This window comes from Capra hircus, chromosome 21 (assembly GCF_001704415.2).
Source record: "Capra hircus breed San Clemente chromosome 21, ASM170441v1, whole genome shotgun sequence".
NCBI classification, from domain to species: domain Eukaryota; kingdom Metazoa; phylum Chordata; class Mammalia; order Artiodactyla; family Bovidae; genus Capra; species Capra hircus.
Window position 1 is genome coordinate 20,320,804 of NC_030828.1, and position 20,502 is coordinate 20,341,305.

Below are 20,502 nucleotides of genomic sequence, written 5' to 3' on the forward strand. Positions count from 1 at the left end.
TGTTGAAAAAATGATATCTGAGCAAAGGCGTTGAAGGAGGTAATAGCAGCAAAAGTCAGTCCTGAGGCTTGTGTGTCCAGTGTGTTTGAGGAACAGTGAGGAAGCCTGTATTTGCACATTGATCACAGACAACAAAGGCCTGTTGGGATTGGTTGTGCAGTTGAAGGAATGTCATTAATGCTGCTGCTTTGGAATTCCTCTGGAAGAACGCAGTTAGTTGAGAGGAGGAGCAAGCGCTTGGGAGTCTCTGCTTTCTTCTAATGCCTCTTCTGTTCCATCTGCTCGTTTCTATAGACCTGCCTGTCCCAGAATGGGCCCAGCAGGAGCTTGGCCGCAGTGCTCCCTGGACTTCGGCTGTTGTGGAGAAGTGGTTTCCTTGCTCTAACCTCAGTGGAGCCAGTTCAAGTTTGATGGAGTCATTCTGGTAAAACTTATTTATTTCTCTGGGTTTTGATAATCGAAATCAGCTCTCAGTTGTCTGCATGTGAGTTTGTTGTTGTTTATAACAAGCCACATTGCCTGATTATAGCCCAGTAATTTTAAAAACTAGTTACAGATGGAGAATGTTGTTTACCAGGTACAGAGTTTCAGTTTTACAAGGTGAATTCTGGAGCTGGATGGAGTTGATGGTAGCACATTAGGAATATCCTTAATACCATTGATCTAGGTGGTGATTAAAAGTGATGAAGATGATAAGTTTATGTCGTGTATTTCACCAGAATTAAAAATTTAGAGAAGGTTAATTACAAAAATAAAATACTCCCATAGATGTCAGAAAATATTTAGTATTAAATCTCAACAAAAAAGAAAAACAGCAAACTGGTGTGATGCAGCTAAATTTATACGTAAAAATTTACAGACTTAAAGCATCTTCTGAAGAAGTAAAAACTAGTTAGATGAGACACAAAGTCGAGAGCACACCAAAAATTTAAAAAGCAATACTGAAAATAAATAAAACCCTAGCCATAGACTTGGGTGCCTCTGGGAGAAAGGAATGGGGAGAAGTTGGGTTAGGCTTTCTCTGTGTCTGTCATGATTGATCTTCATTTAAAAAGTAATCTGAAGCTCTGGTAAATTAACAGGGAGAAAAAAAGCAAACCTTTCTCACTATTAGGGAAATACCAACACACTTAGGGAGAATTAGGCTTTTTCGGGCCTGCTGCTTGTATGAACTAATTCAACTAATGACCATAACTTTCTCCTACTTTTAAATCAGATGATATTAGATAATAGAAGATAATGAAATAGAAATTATACATTTCAAAAGTTGTGCTATTTTCATTATTTCCTTAGTGACTGTAATTTAGCTCTTGGTGGTAAAGCAGTTAATGGCTAATCTCCGTGCTCTACTTCCTTCCATGCTCATCAGTCCCAAATTAGTTTACTAGAGTGTGAAAGACTTATTCAAAAGTTACTCTGATACTTACTACACGGTATTATATCATCGTGTACTTTAATGTATGGACACTGGGTAAGGACTATGGAAGCCCAGAAGTGAGTGAATTAGTTGCCATAATTAGACATGAACTCTAGGATATGAAGAATCTTATTAATGAAAGTCAATATTGGGGCTTCCCAGGTGGCTCAGTGGTAAAGAATCCACCTGCCAATGCAGGAAACATGGGTTTGATCCCTGGTTGGGGAAGATCCCTTATGCCATGGAGCGGCTAAGCCTGTGTGCCCGCAACTACTGAGCCTGTGCTCTAGAGCCTGGGAGCTGCAACTGCTGAGCCTGTGTGCTGGAACCACTGCAAGCCCAAGTGCCTAGAGCTTGTGCTTCACAGGAAGAGAAGCCACCGCAATGAGAAGCCTGCGTACACAAGTAGAAAAGAACCCACGCAACAACGACGACCCAGCACAGCCAAAAATAAATAAATAGTGTGTGTGTGTGTGTGTGTGTGTGTGTGTGTGTGTGTGTGAGTGAGTGAGTGAGTGAGTGAGTGAAGTCAATACTGGATGCCCTAATACATTAATGGTTTTGTGAACAGGTAACTTCTGTCCTTGAATTTACTCAAATCATAAATGATAAGAGGTCCCTTGTGGGAACCTCTTTTGAGTAGCTTTTAAAAGGATAATGAATATTGTCGCTTTGTTTTTAAAGCATTTTGGAAAATCAGAATGTTGCCTTTATGCTTGACATCTTAACTTATTCACAGGTTACTACAGGCTGCCTCATCTACTAAGGAAGAGCCTTCCAAAACTGAGAGTGACTTGACACGGGGTCTCTCTGAGCTGTACCAAAGAAAGTCTCGTGAAGAATACAGTGTATCCAATCAGGAAGACAGCAGAAAGAAACGTAAGCATGTAGATAGGCTGTTTCTTACAGTCTTTTTTGGCACTGTATATTGTAAATATTATTTATTTGTCCGAGCCGGCTCTTAGTTGTGGCATGTGGGATCTAGTTCCCTGATCAGGGATGGAACCCGGGCCCCCTGCATTGGGAGTGCCAAGTCTTAGCCACTGGATCACCAGGCAGGTCCCAACACTATATGTTTTAAAAGATTGATATTCCCTAAAATGAAGTTGAAATGGTAACTGAATAAAGGTCAAGTTCTTCTATTTAACATCTGAAAATAATTACATTAGTACAACAGTGATTTTAAAAGTCACCCACAGTCCTGCCTTCTTAAGGAGTAAACCATTTTTGGTTTTAGTTGTAACAGAAATTTAAATGCAACTTTGTGTGCTGTGTATACATACTTGCTCCTCTGTTCCTTTGTTATTTTTTAGTTACTGTTCTATCTCATTGCTTTAAAAAGTGGCAAATTCCTTATGTTGCTGAACATGTAGATTGTTTTCAGGTTTTACCATTGTAAATACTATAGTGTATATCATGCATGTGATTTATCCTCTGAGTGATTTCCTTGGCATACATTTCCATGAACAAGTTACTGTATCAAAAAGTGTGGAAAAGGGAGCTCTGGGTGTAGACTGCTGGATTGCCTTTCAAAAGAGTTTCATTGCAACTCTGTGACTATTGGGTAACACCAAAATGAGTCTGTTTGGCATTAGAGGTAAAAATCATCCAATTATGTTGAGATATTTAGCTCCTAAACTTCAAAGAGCGCTTTCCACCCTATGTTGTAGCAAGAATTACCCAATTCAGATCATTCTGAAGGGATATACTTCATCTCAGTATTCTTTTGCAGAATATTTAATCTGAATTAAAGTAGTTCTTGATCCCACGGAAGTAAAAGTTATTTTACTTTTCTTCCCATGATTATGTTTTGGTAGGAGGTGTCCCTCGCACTCCAGTGAGGAAGAAGATGAATACCATGTGCCGTTCCTTAAAGATGCTGAATGTTGCAAGACTGAATGTAAAGGCTCAGAAATTACATCCGGATGGCAGTCCAGACACAGCTGGGGAGAAAGGGATCCAAAAGACAGCCAATGGGAGAACAGCGGATAGACTGGAAAACAGAGGAAGAACACTGAGAAGTTCTAAACCTAAAGGTATTCCTTAATTCCATTGGATTTTGATGCCTAAACTCATGTTTACTCTTCCATACGCTCATATTTTTAAGCTGTAATCATATCCTTCACTTAATGAACATTTATTAGATTTCTGCTACATGTCCACAAGTGTGTGATGGGGAGTAGAGTAAATTCTTCTCCTTAGATTTATGATCCTGTTACAAAGAATAATAATGAATTTATGTATGTGTGTGTGTGTGTATACATACACACATCTCTCTACACAATGAATTGGTAAAATGAATATAAGAACTAAGAGTCTGCAACTGAAAATACTTGTTCATTTTAGAAGTAAAGGCATACTAGGAGTTGAGAAAGGGAAGGTCATTGTAGGGAAGAACAGGTTGAGAAGGCTTTTAAAAACCCAGTGGAGCCCAGGTTAGACTTTGAAGAATAAGCAGAGATTAGAAGGCAGAAAGATAAAAAAGAAGTGTGTGCCCGATGAAGGATTAGTATAAGCAAAGTCACAAAGGAGGTCTGTGGCCTGGCCATAGGACAAGTGGTTAAATAAGTTTTATATATTTGTGAATAAAGAGAAAGGGAAAAGTTTTGTGAATAATCTAGGGTTGGACTATTGGGGTCTTTTAAAGTTGAGCAGAAGAACTTTGGGCAATAATTGCATGATGTCACCTCTGAGTTCTTTTGAAAATTCTGGGATAAAAGTTATCTGCTTCTTTAAGCAATTTTTCCCCTATGAAATACTAGATCATAGATGATGGTCAGTTTGAGTGAAACAGAACATCCTTTGTGAGCTATTATGGTATACTGGAATGCAGATGGGAAAGCAAATTAATTGTAATGTAAGGCAATGTGGCATTAGCATAATTTCTGAACTAGATCTTTTTTCCGTAAATAGACTAGCACAGCAGTGCCCCAACAATTCAACGGGACAAGGATAATCTTCAGTGGGTTTGGAGGTAGTATAGTTTATTTCTTCTCTGTTACTGGTTACCCTTGAATTTATAACATGTACACTTGATGTGCAAACCCTTAAAATTAATCACTATCTCGGTACTACTTCAGCCTTTGCATTTTTGGCAATTTGGACTGGATAATCCTCTGTGAACCATAAGATGTTTAACAGCATCCCTGGCCTCCGCCCATGAGATGCCAGTGGTATCCTTACTCTCCCCACTAGTCACGGCAGCCCAGACAGAACCAGATGTTCCCTGAGCAGCAAAACCTCCTGGTTGACCACCACTGGCTTAAATAAAAGACAACGCCTTCCACTGGGTCTGGTGATCAGTTTCACCTTTTCCCCCCCACAGATTTTAAAACTGAGGAAGAGCTACTATCTCACATACACGAAAATTACCAAAAGACTGTGGCCGCAGGAGACACCATGCTGTATTCATGTGCTCGGAACACCGTCTCAAACATTAAAGCGTTCCTGAAGTCCAAGGGGACCAAGGAAGTAGAAGAAGCCAGTCTGGAGGTTGTCGTTTGTCATAACTATGTTGGTTGCTTGTTGTTGGGTCTGGCTCACGTGTCTTGGAAAATGTCTCTTATGCAGTGTACATTTTAGAAATGATGAGGGAGAAGGGTGAGTCCAGGCAGTTCTAGGTCTTGGAAGGTGGATATGGTCCACTGGGAAGGCGAAAATCAAGGAAAGGGGCCAATTAGGAATAATTACATGTACTTCTCTTCAAATGGAAGCTTTGTCCTCATCCGAGCTGCATGTTAGCTGCATGAATTAAACCAGTAGCTGTTAACCCTGACTGCACTTTAGAGTCGCCTGGAACATTTCTTTAAAATGTTGATGTATTTTGCTTAGACTTCTCAGTCACTACTTAATGAAATCTTCCTTTTATGGAAGTTCAAACATGCAGACTTGCTGTATCCATGCCCACTTGCTCTCAAATGCTTTCAACATTTAAAAAAAAATGTTCTTTTAAAATATATAAAAGAAGAATAGTATACTATTTTTCACTCAAATGAAAGAAAGAACATGTACTTCCCTTCTTAGGGCATTAGAAAATTGTGTGAAAATTAGAAATAATGATAAGCATTAATACTAATATTCTCCTATGTAATAATTTTATATTTTCAGATGAACTGCCTCTATCAAGTAAGAAACAACTTCTTGAAAACTAGCAAAAGTCTTCGACAGAACATAGGAAAACTGGATAAAGAAGTCAAAGTCAGAGAGTAATTAACTACCTTTTCTTTTAAACAATTACTCCAAAAACAGAGCTCTCAAGATTTGCTTGTATTGATTTTAATATTTTTAAAATTTTTTAAAAATTCTTTTTATTATAGGATATTGAATATAATTCCCTGTGCTACACACTAGGACATAATCGTTTATCTATACATAATAGTTTGTATCTGCTAATCCCAAACTCTCAAATTATCCCTTCCCCACCTCCTCCTCTGGCAGCCATGAGTTTTTTATATTTGTGAGTCTTCTCATAGGTAAGTTCATTTTGTGTCATATTTCAGTTTCTACATATATGAGTGATTATGGGATATTTGTTTCTATGGCTGAAAAAGTATCAGTTTAAAATAGATTGCCTATTGCTTGAAGAGGCTTTTGTGGCTGATTCTTTGTAATGTTCTCATGTGCAGTCTTGGAGAAGGAAATGGCAACCCACTCTAGTGTTCTTGCCTGGAGAATCTCATGAACAGAGGAGCCTGGAGGGCTACGATCCATTGGGTCGCAAAGAGTCAGACACGACTGAGCGACTAAACCACCACCACGTGCAGTCTGCACCACCTATTTACCTGATAACCCTATCACTATTTGGAAAGCCATGGCTCTTCTATTTTTTGGTTGTTTCTTCTATAAACAGATCTCTACATAATGAAGGAATTTTCATTTTAGTTAGGTGACACTCGAAGTAGATATGACCGAGTGTTTTTTTTCTCTCAAGGTGCCAACTTCAGGTGCTTCTTCGTTTGGAGCTGTGTCTGCAGTGCCCTTCAGTGCGTGAACGTGGAGAGGATCTGGAGCAAGTAGTGGATGAGGCAAGTGTGCTGCTTAGTGCCGCTGGGACATGCCTGCCGTATACAGATCGTTTCAGCTTCCCTGAGGAGGCCATGTGGTAATTTTCTAAAATTTTCAGGTGACAGATTTGCTGCGCATGGTGTGTTTAACTGAAGATTCAGCATACCTAGCAAAGTTTCTGGAAGAAATTTTGGAATTGTAAGTTTGATGACTAATTTAAAATTTACATTACTTTACCAAGTACTATATAGGTATTATCTCAGAGCTGTAGGATTGTAAGGGCTGTTTCTCATCCTAGGTGAGGGAGGTATTAGAGACGGTGGAATGGTGACTGACTGTTCCACATTTAACCAACCTCTTCCACAGGTATATTGACTCAATCCCAAAGATACTGGGAAGTCTTTACGACAGCCTAGGATTTGTGATTCCTCAGAAGCTGGCTGGTGTCCTTCCTGCAGATTTTTTCAGCGATGACTCCATGACCCAGGAGAGCAAATCACCCCTTTCTGTGCCTCTTCCATCAAACGCTCATAGGTCATTGTCTGGCGGCACTGAATCTGACCAACTGGAGGAGCTTCGTACCAGATCAGCTAAGAAGAGAAGGTAGGAGTGCAAGGATTTAAAGGTATTTTCTTGCACTGTTACCGTCCTGGCCTAGGGCATGTTTAAGCCCACAGACCAGTTGTCTTTGTCTATAATTTATTGAATTAATAGTTGCCTTTGTGTCTGAATCACAGAAGCCAATTATTAAGAGTTCTTAGCAAGGAGCATCTGATGTGCTTTATATTATCTTGGGAACATACAGTGCAATATGTATTGTGTAGCCATAGTCTTCTCTTGACTGTCCATATGAGGTCTTCAAGAACTAGGAGCCTTCCATGAGATAAGCTTAGGGTTTTAGCTTTTTATTTTCCATGATGCTATTCACTGTTCTTTACTTAAATTTGTAGTTGTTACTTTTAGAAATCGGGGGTTGACTTGTTTTGCTGTTAAGTTCAGGCCACCCTTAAGATAATTGACTTTTATTTAGATGTTTTATTTTAAACTCTAGTTCCATTCTAATCTAACTAGTTGTCACCTGTATTGAGTGTATATTGACTGTTTCTTTCTATTTTTAAAAGGAAAAATGCAATCAGACATAAAAGCATCACAGAGGTTTCACAAAATCTGCGACAAATTGAAATTCCCAAAGTTGCCAAGAGAGCTACCAAAAATGTAAGTCATTTCCAGGAGATAGAAAGTGGTGCTATGCCAGAGTTGTTCCTTTGGGCATGAATTGATGCAATAAATAAGAATGAAAGGCAGTATCTTCACTTTTAAGAAATGAATGTTAGTGGATACAGAACTAAAATTAGGTATTTTTATGAATGTGTGGTCCACAACCGTGGTCTAAGGAGTAAAGACATATAAATTTGTTAAAGATTAATCATTTTTCCCAAAAGTGAGGTAATATTAAAAGAAAAAAAAAAACACTAGTAAAGTTAGGGATAAGTTAATTAAAAATCTTTAACATAGTTAAGAAAACTCATGAAATGATAACTAACATAAGCAAAGAGGCCATTGAAAAAGTAATATGCAATCATATTAGGACTCTGTGTACAAGAAAGTACTTTTCAGTGAATATGTGTTACTTCAATAACAAGTTAAAAAAACAAAACATGTGAAGCCAGGTGGTAATTATTTTTCTGTGTCAGTAGATTTAGGACTTGTTGGTTACCAAAAAAAAAAAATCCAGCTGGAGTCTATTTACTAAATAGAATTAATGTCTAAGAAGAGAGAGACAAAGAATGCATTGAAACTTTTGAACTGCATGAATTATGAGGAGAGTTAGAATTCTAGGAGAACTAGCTTTGAAGCATTAGTTATTACAATAGTGGTTTGTTTGAGATTTATAGCTGTGCTTTAGAATAGGAGGTGGGGTTTCTTTTGAAGAGTTAATGGTGTTCACTTTGTTGTTGTTTAGGTGCTAAAAATTCATGTCTGACTTTATTGTGATGCCATGGACTATAGCCCTCCATGCTTCTCTGACAGTGGGATTTTCCCGGCAAGAATCCTGGAGTGGGTTGCCATTTTTTCCTCCAAGGGATCTTCCTGACCCAGGGATTAAACTGGCGTCTCCTACATTTGGCAGGCAGGTTTTTTACCACCAAGGAAGTCTGTTCACTTTCTTAGTATACCTGAATACATATAAGTGAGTAAGATTCAAATCTTAGATTTTGTTTGGAGAGTGTGAAGTCCAAAGTGTCAGAACATCTCTGTCAGAAGATTCTATATGATAGGTCTCCTTTCTGAAAACTTTTGTTTCAGATTGGCCTAGGAAGTGTATTTCTTTAAGACCAGGTTTATGTGATCAGGATTTGATTTTGGTTAAAGAGTATCATTTGTTAAGTTTTTGCTCTACTATGACTTTCCTTCTTCAGTGATTACAGTGGCATACTTGAAAAAAAGCAAGAAAATCTTTAAAAACAATTCTCTGATTTAGATGCCATTTGATCTTGGGTACTTGAATCCTCTACTGCAAATAAATAGCAAGAGTTTTTTTTGTTTTTTGGCAACACCACATGGCATGTGGGATCTTGGTTAATTCCCCGACCAGGGATGGAGCCCAAGCCCCCTGCAGTGGAGGTGAGGAGTTGTCTTAACCACTGGACCGCCAGAGAAGTCCTCAAATAGCAGTTTTATATGGAGACGTTCCTCAGAGTATAGCCATCCTCTAATGAGGTTTCCCTTATATTTTAGTTATAAGAGGTATACAGAAACATTGTTTAAAAATTGAAATTAGGGACTTCCCTGGTGGTCCAGTTATTCAGACCCCAAACTCCCACCACAGGGACTGCAAGTTCAACCCCTGGTCAGACAGGTAAGATCCCATCTGCCGTGCGGCCAAAATACAAAATAAATGCATTTTTTAAAAAAATAGAAATTATATGAAGTTAAATGTTAGTACTTCACCATCCATTCTTCGGAAGTAGTCACCGATGGCAGTTCGTTGTGTATATTCCCAGACTCTGTTTTTGTCCATTTTACAACTGTTTCTGTTACAGATTCCTACAAGTGAAATTGCAAGGATCAATGGGCTTTTTTTGTGGAATTCCTGTTCTTTTAAATGAGTACCTATTGAAGTTTTCTTATTGGATTTTCTCATCTTTCAGGAGAATTCTCACCCTACCCTTCAGCAGCAGCCTCCTCTCCCAGTGAAAGACACAGTACAAGGTATGCTTTGGTTTCCTTGTCATAGCCAATGACAAGTTTATTTTGATTATATATATTTAAGCAGCTGCATGTAGTATATATAGTTTTGTAGTGTATATAGTATATAGTTTTGCAGTTGCATGTAGTATGTATAGTTGTATAGTCTGTATAAGTATACAGCTTTGTAGGTGCATGTTGCAACTACATGTTGCAGTATATGTAATACATAGTTTGGTATAATTATCAGCTAATGAAACATGTCTGTGTGCTAGGAGACTAATGTTCACATGGTCTCAAAATACTGCATTTTGTAAAATAACTGGCTGAAATATACATATATTTTAAAATGCCATTCACATGAAAGCCCAAAAAGAAAAGAGGCATCAGAACTGGTTTAGATAAAAGGAGTTCAGATGTGGGATTCGTGTACCACGTGACCCCTGCTTGGATCTTAAATTTAGGGCAGAAAAGCTGTGAAGGATGTTGCTGCATGATGAGAGAGGGTGGGTTAGATAGTGTGCCCTTGTTCTTCGGAGATACCTGCTGGAGCACAGGAAGCTTCAGAGTTGTGATGTCTGCAGGTCACCCCACAGCGTTTTGGGATGGGCAGTTGGATAAACGTAGAGAGAGGACGAGGGAGAAAACGAATGTCCACAGCTGATAAATTTTAGTGATGGTTCTGTTTGTTGTATTCCTTTTTGAAATTTTCTATCGATACTAAATTTTTCCAAAACTTGGGAAAAACAGAAAGTAATAGATCAAATTTGGCAGTCAGATCATAGATTAGTTTCATAGAACAGCCTAAGGCAGATAACAGAGGCTTTCATAATGGAGATAGAGAAACACTTTTTGGAAACTTTGTGTATTATTGATATTCTTAATGTTTATGTTGTTGATGGGTAAACAAAGAGGCTTCTTCCAGTTTGTAAATCCTCATTTATTTGTTTTTTATTTAAATGACTTGCTCTTAGAAATTTTTTTTAAGATAATTTTATTTATTTTTATTTTTGGCTGTGCTGCGTCTTTGTTGCTGTGCACGGGCTTCCTCTAGTTGTGGCAAGCAGCGTCTACTGTCTAGCTGCCGTGTGCAGGCTTCTCATTGCAGTGGCTTCTCTTGTGGAGCACGGGCTCTAGAGGGCACTTGGGCTTCAGTAGTTGCAGCTGGCAGGCTCTAGAGCAGACTCAATAGTTGTGGCACAATGTTTTATTTGCTCTACCTCACATGGGATCTTTGCAGATCAGGTATCAAACCTGTGTCTCCTACATTGGCAGGTGGATTTTTTACTGCTGAGCCACCAGGGAAACCTGGTCTTAGAATTTTTTCTACCCTGAGTGAATTTTTGAGTATAATCCACTAGGCCATCTTGCTTAAGTTTAAGATGCCATACCGCTCGCCTTGTCAAGTATTTCTTGACTCTTAAGCTTTTTTTTTTTTTTTCAACTAACTTTGAGTTTAGGTGGTTGCAACTCTTATGCTCTGGAGTTAGGAAGAGGATTTCAAATACAGTAGTTCCCCCTTGTCCACCCTGATGGCTCAGACAGTAAAGAATCTGCCTGCAATGCAGGAGACCCAGGTTCGATGCCTGGGTCAGGGAGATCCCCTGGAGAAGGGCATGGCAACCCACTCTAGTATTCTTGCCTGGAGAATCCCTACAGTCCATGGGGTCATAAAGAATTGGACATAACTGAAGCAACTTAGCATGCACATAATACATGCCTAGGATAAAATTTAACTTATAAATTAGCCATGGTAGGAATTAATATCAACTAGAACAGTCATAACAAAAGTTAACATGCATTTGGTCTCTTGCTCTCAGAATATCTTGTACAGGTTTAATGCCTCTTCGATCCTAACTAAACACTTTCATGCATCATTTTTGCAGTTTGAGATGTGACAGCAAAACCAGCATGAATTTTTCCTTCACCATTTTGCAGATGATTCATTCTTAATCATAAATCGTAGCAACCTCAGCGTATAATTTTTTTTTCTTTCCTTAAGTAGAGAAACTTTTCATTTAAAGAAAGCACTTTGCAACTTCTTTTCGGCATATCCCAACTGCCAGCATCACTACTTTGTGCTTTGGGGCTCAAGAGATATTTGGGTAAAATAAGGGTTACTTGAATACAGCACTCCTATATATTGCGATAGTTGATCTGATAACCCAGATGGCTGCTAAGTGACTATCGGAATGATTTATGTTTTGTGTGGGACAGAGCAGAATGGCATGAGATTTTATCATGCTGTTCAGAAAGGCACACAACTTTAATGCTTATGAATTGTTTATTTCTAGGATTTTTCATTTGATATTTTCAGACCATAATTGGCTGTGGATAACTGGAAACTTGGAAAGTGAAACCGTGAATAGGGTGGGGCTACTGTTACCCAGCAAACTAGTAGAATACTCAAAAGAAGAAAAGTGAAATCTTTTCTAATTTAAGTGATGTGGGCCTTCCGTGTATTCCCAGAAGATTGGGTTTAAATTAAATTTATAAGAGTAAATAGTTTTGATATACCATGTGAGTGTACTATTTAAGGAAATCCTATTACTAAATGTAAATATATAATAGCAGTCAGTCTGTAAAATAGTTTCCTCAAGCAGATTCTCTGTTTTGGATATCTTTCTTTTCTCATGTGTGGCATTTATTAATGATAATGTTTGACTTTTTCTTTTTTTAATGCTTTCAGAAGTAACCAAAGTTCGAAGAAATCTCTTCAACCAGGAAATGATTTCTCCTTCAAAGAGATCTGTAAAGAAGGGGTTGCCCAGAAGCCATTCGGTGTCAGCTGTGGAAGGTCTGGAGTATAAATATGACAACTTGAAGAGGACCAAAGGTACCGCGCTGCAGGGCAACCGAAAGAAGGGGTTCTCGATCTCAAGCCAGTCTCCAGGCTCTGCGTGGCAGGAGCTCATTAATCTCGCTTTCCTCTCTTCGGTGGTTACCGTCAGTTAATTTTCCACTTGGGATCTCTCTCCCTCCAAGCTTAGATGAAGAATTAATCCTGGTATTTTTCTCATTCCTCCCTTCAGAAAGACAACAGACAAATACCTATTTTATAAAACCAGTTAAACAGAAATGAAAGATGGTGTCTAGCTGTTTTCTAATCTTGTGGTGTGTTTATTTTTGTTGTTGCTTGTTTGTTGTAATTGAGGTAATTCATTTATCATAAAATCAACATTTAGTGGTTTTCAGTATGTTCACAGAGTTGTGCACATCATAACACAGTCCAGAACATTTTCAACTTTCCTGAAAGAAACCCTGAACCCGTTACTAACTAGTCACTCTCCATTTCTCCCAGTCCTTCCAGCTGTAGGCAACCACCAGTCTGCTTTGTATTTTTATAGATTTCTTATGGGTATTATAAGAGGAATCATATGGTCTTTGTAACTGGCTTCTTTTACTTTTGCATAATGTTTCCAAGGTTTATACATGGTGTAGTGTGTCTCAGTATTTCATTTCTGTCTGTTGGCAATAATATACCATTGTATGGATAAGCTCCATTTTACTCATCCATTCATCAGTTGGTGGTCATTTAAGTTGTTTCTACCTTTAGCTATTGTGAGTGATGCTACTCTAAACATTCATGGACAAGATTTTGTGTAGACATGTTGTTTCTACCTTTAGCTATTGTGAGTGATGCTACTCTAAACATTCATGGACAAGATTTTGTGTAGACATGTTGTTAATTCTCAGGCATATGCCTAGAAATGAAATTTGCTGGGCCACATAATAGCTCTGTTTAACTTCTGATCAGTTAACAGACTGTTTTCCAAAGTGGCTATGTTCCCAGTAACAATGTGTGAGGGTTTTGATTTCTCTACATCCTTACCATTGCCACCCATTGTCCGTTTTTGATTCTACTCATCCAGTGGGTGTAAAGTGGTGTGTAACTGTGATTATGAATTGCATTCCCTTGATGACTAATGTTATTAACCTTCTTTTCTTGTGCTCGCTGGCTACTTATATAGCCCCTTTTTTTTTTTTGGTCTCACCACGGCACGGCATGCAGGATCTTCGTTTCCTGACCAGGGATCAAACCTGCACCTAGTGCAGTGACAACACAGATTCTTAACCAATGGGCAGCCAGGGAAGTCCCCGTATAGCTTCTTTGGAGAATCTTTGCCCATTTTTAAATTGGGTTGCTTTCCAGTCCTCTATAATGAAAAGGACATCTTTTTTGAGTGTTAGTTCAGGAGGTCTTGAAGGTCTTCATAGAACTGTTCAACTTCAGCTTCTTCAGCATTACTGGTTGGGGCATGCTGCTGCTGCTGCTAAGTCGCTTCAGTCGTGTCCTACTCTGTGTGACCCCGTAGATGGCAGCCCACCAGGCTCCCCCGTCCCTGGGATTCTCCAGGCAAGAACACTGGAGTGGATTGCTATTTCCTTCTCCAATGCATGAAAGGGAAAGTGAAAGTGAAGTCACTCAGTCATGTCTGACTCTTAGCGATCCCATGGACTGCAGCCTACCAGGCTCCTCTGTCCATGGGATTTTCCAGGTGAGAGTACTGGAGTGGGTTGCCATTGCCTTCTCCAGGTTGGGGCATAGACTTGGATTATTGTGATATTGAATTGTTTGCCTTGGAAACGAACAGAGATCATTCTGTCATTTTTGAGATTGCATCCAAGTACAACATTTCAGACTCTTTTGTTGTCTATGATGGCTCCTCCATTTCTTCTAAGGGATTCTTGCCCACAGTAGTACATAAAATGGTCATCTGAGTTAAATTCACCCATTCTAGTCCATTTTAATTCACTGATCCCTAAAATGTCGATGTTCACTCTTGCTGTCTCCTGTTTGACCACTTCCACTTTGCTTTGATTCATGGACCTAATATTCCAGGTTCCTATGCAGTATTGCTCTTTACAGCATCACACTTTACTTCCATCACCAGTCACATCCACAACTGGATGTTGTTCTTGCTTTGGCTCCGTCTCTTCATTCTTTCTGGAGTTATTTCTCCACTGATCTCCAGTAGCATACTGGGCACCTACCAACCTGGGAGTTAAAACTCAACATTCAGAAAACTAAGATCATGGCATCCAGTCTCATCACTTGATGGCAAATAGATGGGGAAACAATGGAAACAGTGAGTCTATCTTTTGGCCTCCAAAATCACTGCAGATGGTGACTGCCGCCCTGAAATTAAAAGACGCACTTGCTCCTTGGAAGAAAAGCTATGACCAACCTAGACAGCATATTAAAAAGCAGAGACATTACTTTGCCAACAAAAGTCCGTCTGGTCAAAGCTGTGTTTTTTCCAGTAGTCATATATGGGATGTGAGAGTTGGAGTATAAAGAAAGCTGAGCACTGAAGAATTGATACTTTTGAACTGTGGTGTTGGAGAAGACTCTTCAGAGTCCCTTGGACTGCAAGGAGATCCAACCAGTCTACCCTAAAGGAAATCAGTCCTGAATATTCATTGGAAGAACTGATGCTGATGCTGAAACTCCAATACTTTGGCCACCTTGATGCGAAGAACTGACTCATTGAAAAAGCCCCTGATGCTGGGAAAGATTGAAGGTGGGAGGAGAAGGGGACGACCACAGAAGATGAAATGGTTGGATGGCATCACTGACTCAATGGACATGAGTTTGAGCAAACTCTCGGAGTTGGTGATGGGTAGGGAAGCCTGGCGTGCTGAGTTCACAAAGAGTCAGATGAGACTGAGCGACTGAACAGAACTGAAATTGGATTGTGTGTCTTTTTACTATGAGTTGTAAGAGTTCTTTATATAATAGTGTAGATACTAATCTCTTATCAGATGTGATTTGCAAATATTTTTACCCCAATTTGTTGGGTTTGCTTTTTGTATTCTTGATAGTGTCCTTGATATATAAAGTATTTTTAATCTTGCTGCTATCCAGTTTAACATATTTTTGTTGTTATTTGTGCTTTCGGTGGCATGTCTAAAAATCCATTATTCAACCCAAGTTTTATGGCTTAAAATCTTAAATTAGGTCTTTGACTCATTTTCAGTTAGTTTTTATGTATTGTGTGAGGTGAGCACAGTGTCATTCTTCTGCCTGTGGTTATCCAGCTGTACCAGCCTCATGCGTTGAAAAGACTGTTCTTTCCTCCTTGAGTTGTCTTAGGTGCTTTCTGAATTGCTTAGGTGTTGTTGCTGCTGCTGCTGCTTCTAAGTCTCTTCAGTCGTGTCCGACTCTGTGCGACCCCATAGACCGCAGCCCCCCAGGCTCCCCGTCCCTGGGATTCTCCAGGCAAAAACACTGGAGTGGGTTGCCATTTCCTTCTCCAATGCAGGAAAGTGAAAAGTGAAAGTGAAGTCACTGAGTTGTGTCCAACTCTCAGGACCCCATGGACTGCAACCTACCAGGCTCCTCCGTCCATGGGACTTTCCAGGCAAGAGTACTGGAGTGGGGTGCCGTTGCCTTCTCTGGCTTAGGTGTTAGGGTGTTAATTCTTGTTTTAATGTTAGGTAGAATTCATCAATGAAGCCATCTAGTCCTTTTTTTCATTCTGCTCAGATTGGAGGATTTTGGTTGTCTTTAGCTTCAAGTTTATTGATTCTTCTGCCTGCTCAAATCTGAGGGTGAACCCCTCTAGTGAACTTTTCCAGTTATTATACTTTTCAGCTCTGAAGTTTCTGTTTGGTTCCTTTTTATAATTTCTGTTATGTTATTGATATTCTCACTGTTTATCCATTGTTTTCCTTATTTCTTTCAGTTCTGTGTTCATTTTTTTTCCTTGAGCTCATGTAACATTTTTAACCAGTGATTTCCAATGTCTGGGATTTCTCAAGGGTACTTTCTGTCAAATTCTCTTCTTCCTTGATACACTTTCCTGTTTCTTCGTATGCTTTGTAATTCTTTGTTGAGAGTTAGGTATTCTGAATATTATAGTCTATTGACTCTGGAGATAAGATTCTCCCACTCCTGTGAAATCACTGATCTTTGCTTATTGAGACCCTGTCCATTTGTGCCTTTTCCCAGCTCTTTTTACAAAGCATGCATTCCCTCTTGTGTGGTCCCTGAAGTTTCTGTTGTGTTGTTTCTGTGATTAGCTGGTAACCTGAGAAAGATTTCCTTAAATGTCTGGCTCCAAAAAGGGACAAACAAAAAGGTCTTCCTGTCCCTTTAAGTCACCTGTTGGATGCAGTGGAGGAAAGCTGCTGGCGCCCCAGGGCAGAAATCAGGGCAGATGTCTGCTCCGGCCCCACAGAGCTCCACTCTCCAAGCACGCTAACTGAACCTTATAACCCAGAGTTAGAAGACAGGGTCCCCACTGTCTGCTCTGCCACCTGCCAGCTGCTCCTAGGACGTGGGCCACTCCCCCAACAGCTGCAGCAGGGCTGAGGAAAGAGGGCTGGTGGCTGTTCCAGGCACATCATCCCCTTACTAAATATCAGGGTCTCCCTTCATTAGGCTCTTTCCTGGTTGCCATTAGTGCCAGTTAGGTTCTAGAAATTCCAAAATAGTTTACTCTGATCATTTTTTTCCTAGTTTACTGGTGGTTTTAGGGGAGGGACCAAACCCTAGAGCTTCCTACTTCACTGTTTTGTATGGTATTTCTTTCCATGGGGGTTGCAATTAATTTCTTATTTTATCCAGTCGAAGTTAATATCAACTTAATTTCAGGAGTGCTACGAAAACTTTGCTCCTCTGTATAACTATTTTCTACCCCCTCTGTGTGCTGTCTTGTCACACCAGTTACATCTTGATACATTGTATGCCCATCAGCACATTTATAATCCTTGCTTTATCTTTAAACTCAAAGGAGAAAGATACAGAAATAACAATACTTTTATTCTGTTGTTGGCATTTACTTGTATGATTGCCTTTACCAGTGCCTTTAATTCTTCGTGTGGACTCATGTTACTCTCGCCCCTCCCTTTCCACCTAAAGGACTCCCTGTAGTACGGGTATTACTTTCAGGGCTGGTCTGCCAGTGTCAGATTCTCTCGGTGTTGCTTTTTGGGTGTATCTTTGAGGGTGGGGAGGATGTGCTCATTTCTCCTTCATGTTTGAGTAATAGTTTACAGGATTTATTGGTGGTGGTGGTTTAGTCCCTAAGTCGTGTCTGACTCTTGCAACCCATGGACAGTAGCTTTCCAGGCTCCTCTGTCCATGGGATTCTCCATGCAAGAATACTTAAGTGGGTTGCCATTTCCTTCTCCAGGGGATCTTCCTGATCCAGATATCAAATCCCCATTTCCTGCTTTGCAGGCAGATTCTTTACTGCTGAGCCATCAGGGATTCCCTTACAGGGTATGTTGGGTGGGCCAAAAAGTTCAGTCGGTTTTTTCTATAAGATGTTATAATAGAATTCTTGATTAAATCTTTTTCTTTCATCCCTGTGCCTTTTATCACCCCGCATTTTTGTCATCCTGTGTTTCTGAGGAGAAATGGGCTGTTAATCTTATCGAGGACTGCTTGTACATGACGGATCGCTGCTTTCTTGATTCTTTCAAGAGTCTCTCTTCCCCTTTGACTTCTGACGATTTGATTGTGATTTGTCTGGTGCGGATCTCTGTCTTTATCCTACTTAGGTTTATTCAGCTACTTGACTGTGGAATGTCTTTCATCAGACATCAGAAGTTTTCAACTAGTATTTCTTCAAAGTTTTCCACCTCTTTCTCCCCTCTTTCTCTGGAACTCCCACTATGTCTTATGTTATTATGCTTGATTGTGTCCCATGGGTGTCTAAGACTGTTTGTTTTTCTTTCTGTCCCTCAGATTGGATCTCAATTACCTGTCTTCAACTTTGATTCTTTCTTTTGCCACCTCATATCAACTTCTAGGCCCCTCTAATGAGTTTTTTATTTTAGGTAGTGTACTTTTCGATTTTAGAATTTCTACTTGGTTCTTTTTAACGACATCTCTCTTTATTGATATTCTGTACTTGGCAAGTCATCAGGCTCGTACATTCCTTTAGTTCTTTAGACATTATTTTTTCTTTTTTAGTTCTTTGAACATTGCAGATAGCTGATTTAAAGTCTTGTGCTAATGAATCCATGTCTGAACTTCTTCAGGAATGCTTTCTGTTGAATGGGTTCCCCCACCCCGCCCGTGTTTATGGGCCATACTTTCTTATTTCTTGTCTCATATATTTTGTTGACAACTGGACATGTTAAATATTGAGTCAGCTCTGACAATCAGAGTGCCACGGCTCCAGGGCAGAGTTTGTTTTTACTCTTAACTGCTTTTGTTTGTTTACTGAACTAGTTCTTTCAAGTCTGTATTCTGTCATGTGTAGCCACTAAAATCTCTGCTTGGTTAGCTTAGTGGTCAGCTAAGGGTTGGACAGAGATTTCCTGCCATGCCTGGAACTAGTAAGTTTCCCAGCTTTTGCTGAGGGGCCCTATGTGTGCATTGGCTCACGTCTTCAATACTCAGCCAGACATTTTACAACTCTTTCTGTTTTCTAGAGCCTTGGGGTCAGCCAAAGGTGACAGCCAAGAGGAAATGTAACCTACTCCAGTATTCTTGCCTGGTGAATTCCATGGACAGGGGAGCCTGAGGGCTGCAGTCCATGGGGTCACAGGGAGTTGGGCACGACTGAGCACACTTGCAAGGGCTTTCTTGGGTCCATCCTGGGCGTGCACACAGCCCTCCCACACGTGGACTTGCAGGTTCCTGGGGCGTGCACACAGCCCTCCCACACGTGGACTTGCAGGTTCTCAGGGCGTGTACACAGCCCTACCACACATGGACTTGCAGGTTCCCAGGAGTGTGTCAGAAGTTAGCAGAGGCCCTTGTGGAGGTCTCATGCCCCAGTTTTCACATCCAGACTTTTGGTTATCTTGTCTGCCCCAAGAGTTATCACCACCTCAGGCAGCTGATGTTTACAGTTGCTGCTGATTGTTTGTAGTAAATGGCTCCCCGGGAAAAAGTTGTTTGCATTGGACGAATAGAGACAGGCCAAGTGAGTGGGATTTTCCAGGGAACCGCCAAATAGGCCAAATAGACTGTTATCTGGGAATAGGGCTGTAGAGGAGCTTAGACACCATTTGTTCATCCAGGGGCCACTGGGCTGTTGGTTCTCAAGGCTGCTGTGAGGCCAGGGAGAGGAGGTCGGGGCCAGAGAAGTTAAAGTTGTGCAGGGCTTGCTCTTCTTAATGAGATACAGCTGTTTTTGTTGAATAACTACTCCTTGGATTACTCCAAACTGGTTAATTTCCAGAGTTCTGGAGAAATTGATGTTCACTTTTGGTCAGTGTTCTCATTTCTTTTATGGGGGAGTTTTCTCAGAGGTCCTTACCGCACATTCTTGCTGACATTAGTCCTCTTCCTAGTCATTTTTGTCTCACTTAAAACCATTCCTCCCATGAGTAACTTGTCTGCCCTACGCTATTAAGAAAATTTATGCCAGAGCATAAATTAGATTTATCTTTGTATTAAATATCTTAACATTGTATGACAGATCAGCATTTTCACATGCCTTATTTAATCATAAATGCAATAATTTAATCATAAATAAAAGAACCACCAACTAGGTGGACAGAAGTATTAGCCCTAATAAGAAAGAACTTTTTTTTCAGGATCATTATTTTAAATTTTCATTATATTTTATATTGGATTATTTATTGTTAAACTCTAATAGTGCTGATAAACTGTAATGTCATGTTAAGTCAAATCTTATGATTAGACCTTGGTCCACGAGACCATTAAGAGTCACTCTGGCTAAATGTTAAACCGTATTTAAGTTCAAATTGCTTCCATTGCCTTGCTGTTCCTGCTTGATAAGATTATGTAAAATTTATCCTGTTTACATTTTAGGTTATCGCAAGCTGCTGACCAAGAGTGTGGCTGAGACGCCAGTACACAAGCAAATCTCCGGAAGGCTGCTTCATAGGCAGATCAAGGGCAGGTGAGCAACATCCTTGTCTAGCTTCTTCATACTCCCACACAGCCCTCCTGATCTTATGGG

General features: G+C 39.9%; 1 protein-coding gene across 1 annotated transcript in view; it reads left to right on the forward strand.

Annotated features, from left to right (window-relative positions):
* The window catches only part of TICRR (TOPBP1 interacting checkpoint and replication regulator), a 42,087-nt gene that overhangs the window by 12,299 nt on the left and 9,286 nt on the right, over nt 1–20,502 (forward strand). Inside the window, exons 5-16 of the mRNA XM_013972966.2 lie at nt 295–424; nt 2,157–2,296; nt 3,235–3,453; nt 4,743–4,909; nt 5,525–5,622; nt 6,348–6,441; nt 6,540–6,619; nt 6,788–7,024; nt 7,543–7,636; nt 9,574–9,634; nt 12,300–12,446; nt 20,352–20,442. Of these exons, the coding sequence (XP_013828420.2) occupies nt 295–424; nt 2,157–2,296; nt 3,235–3,453; nt 4,743–4,909; nt 5,525–5,622; nt 6,348–6,441; nt 6,540–6,619; nt 6,788–7,024; nt 7,543–7,636; nt 9,574–9,634; nt 12,300–12,446; nt 20,352–20,442 (1,558 nt within the window). The remainder of the gene's footprint in view (nt 1–294; nt 425–2,156; nt 2,297–3,234; nt 3,454–4,742; nt 4,910–5,524; nt 5,623–6,347; nt 6,442–6,539; nt 6,620–6,787; nt 7,025–7,542; nt 7,637–9,573; nt 9,635–12,299; nt 12,447–20,351; nt 20,443–20,502) is intronic.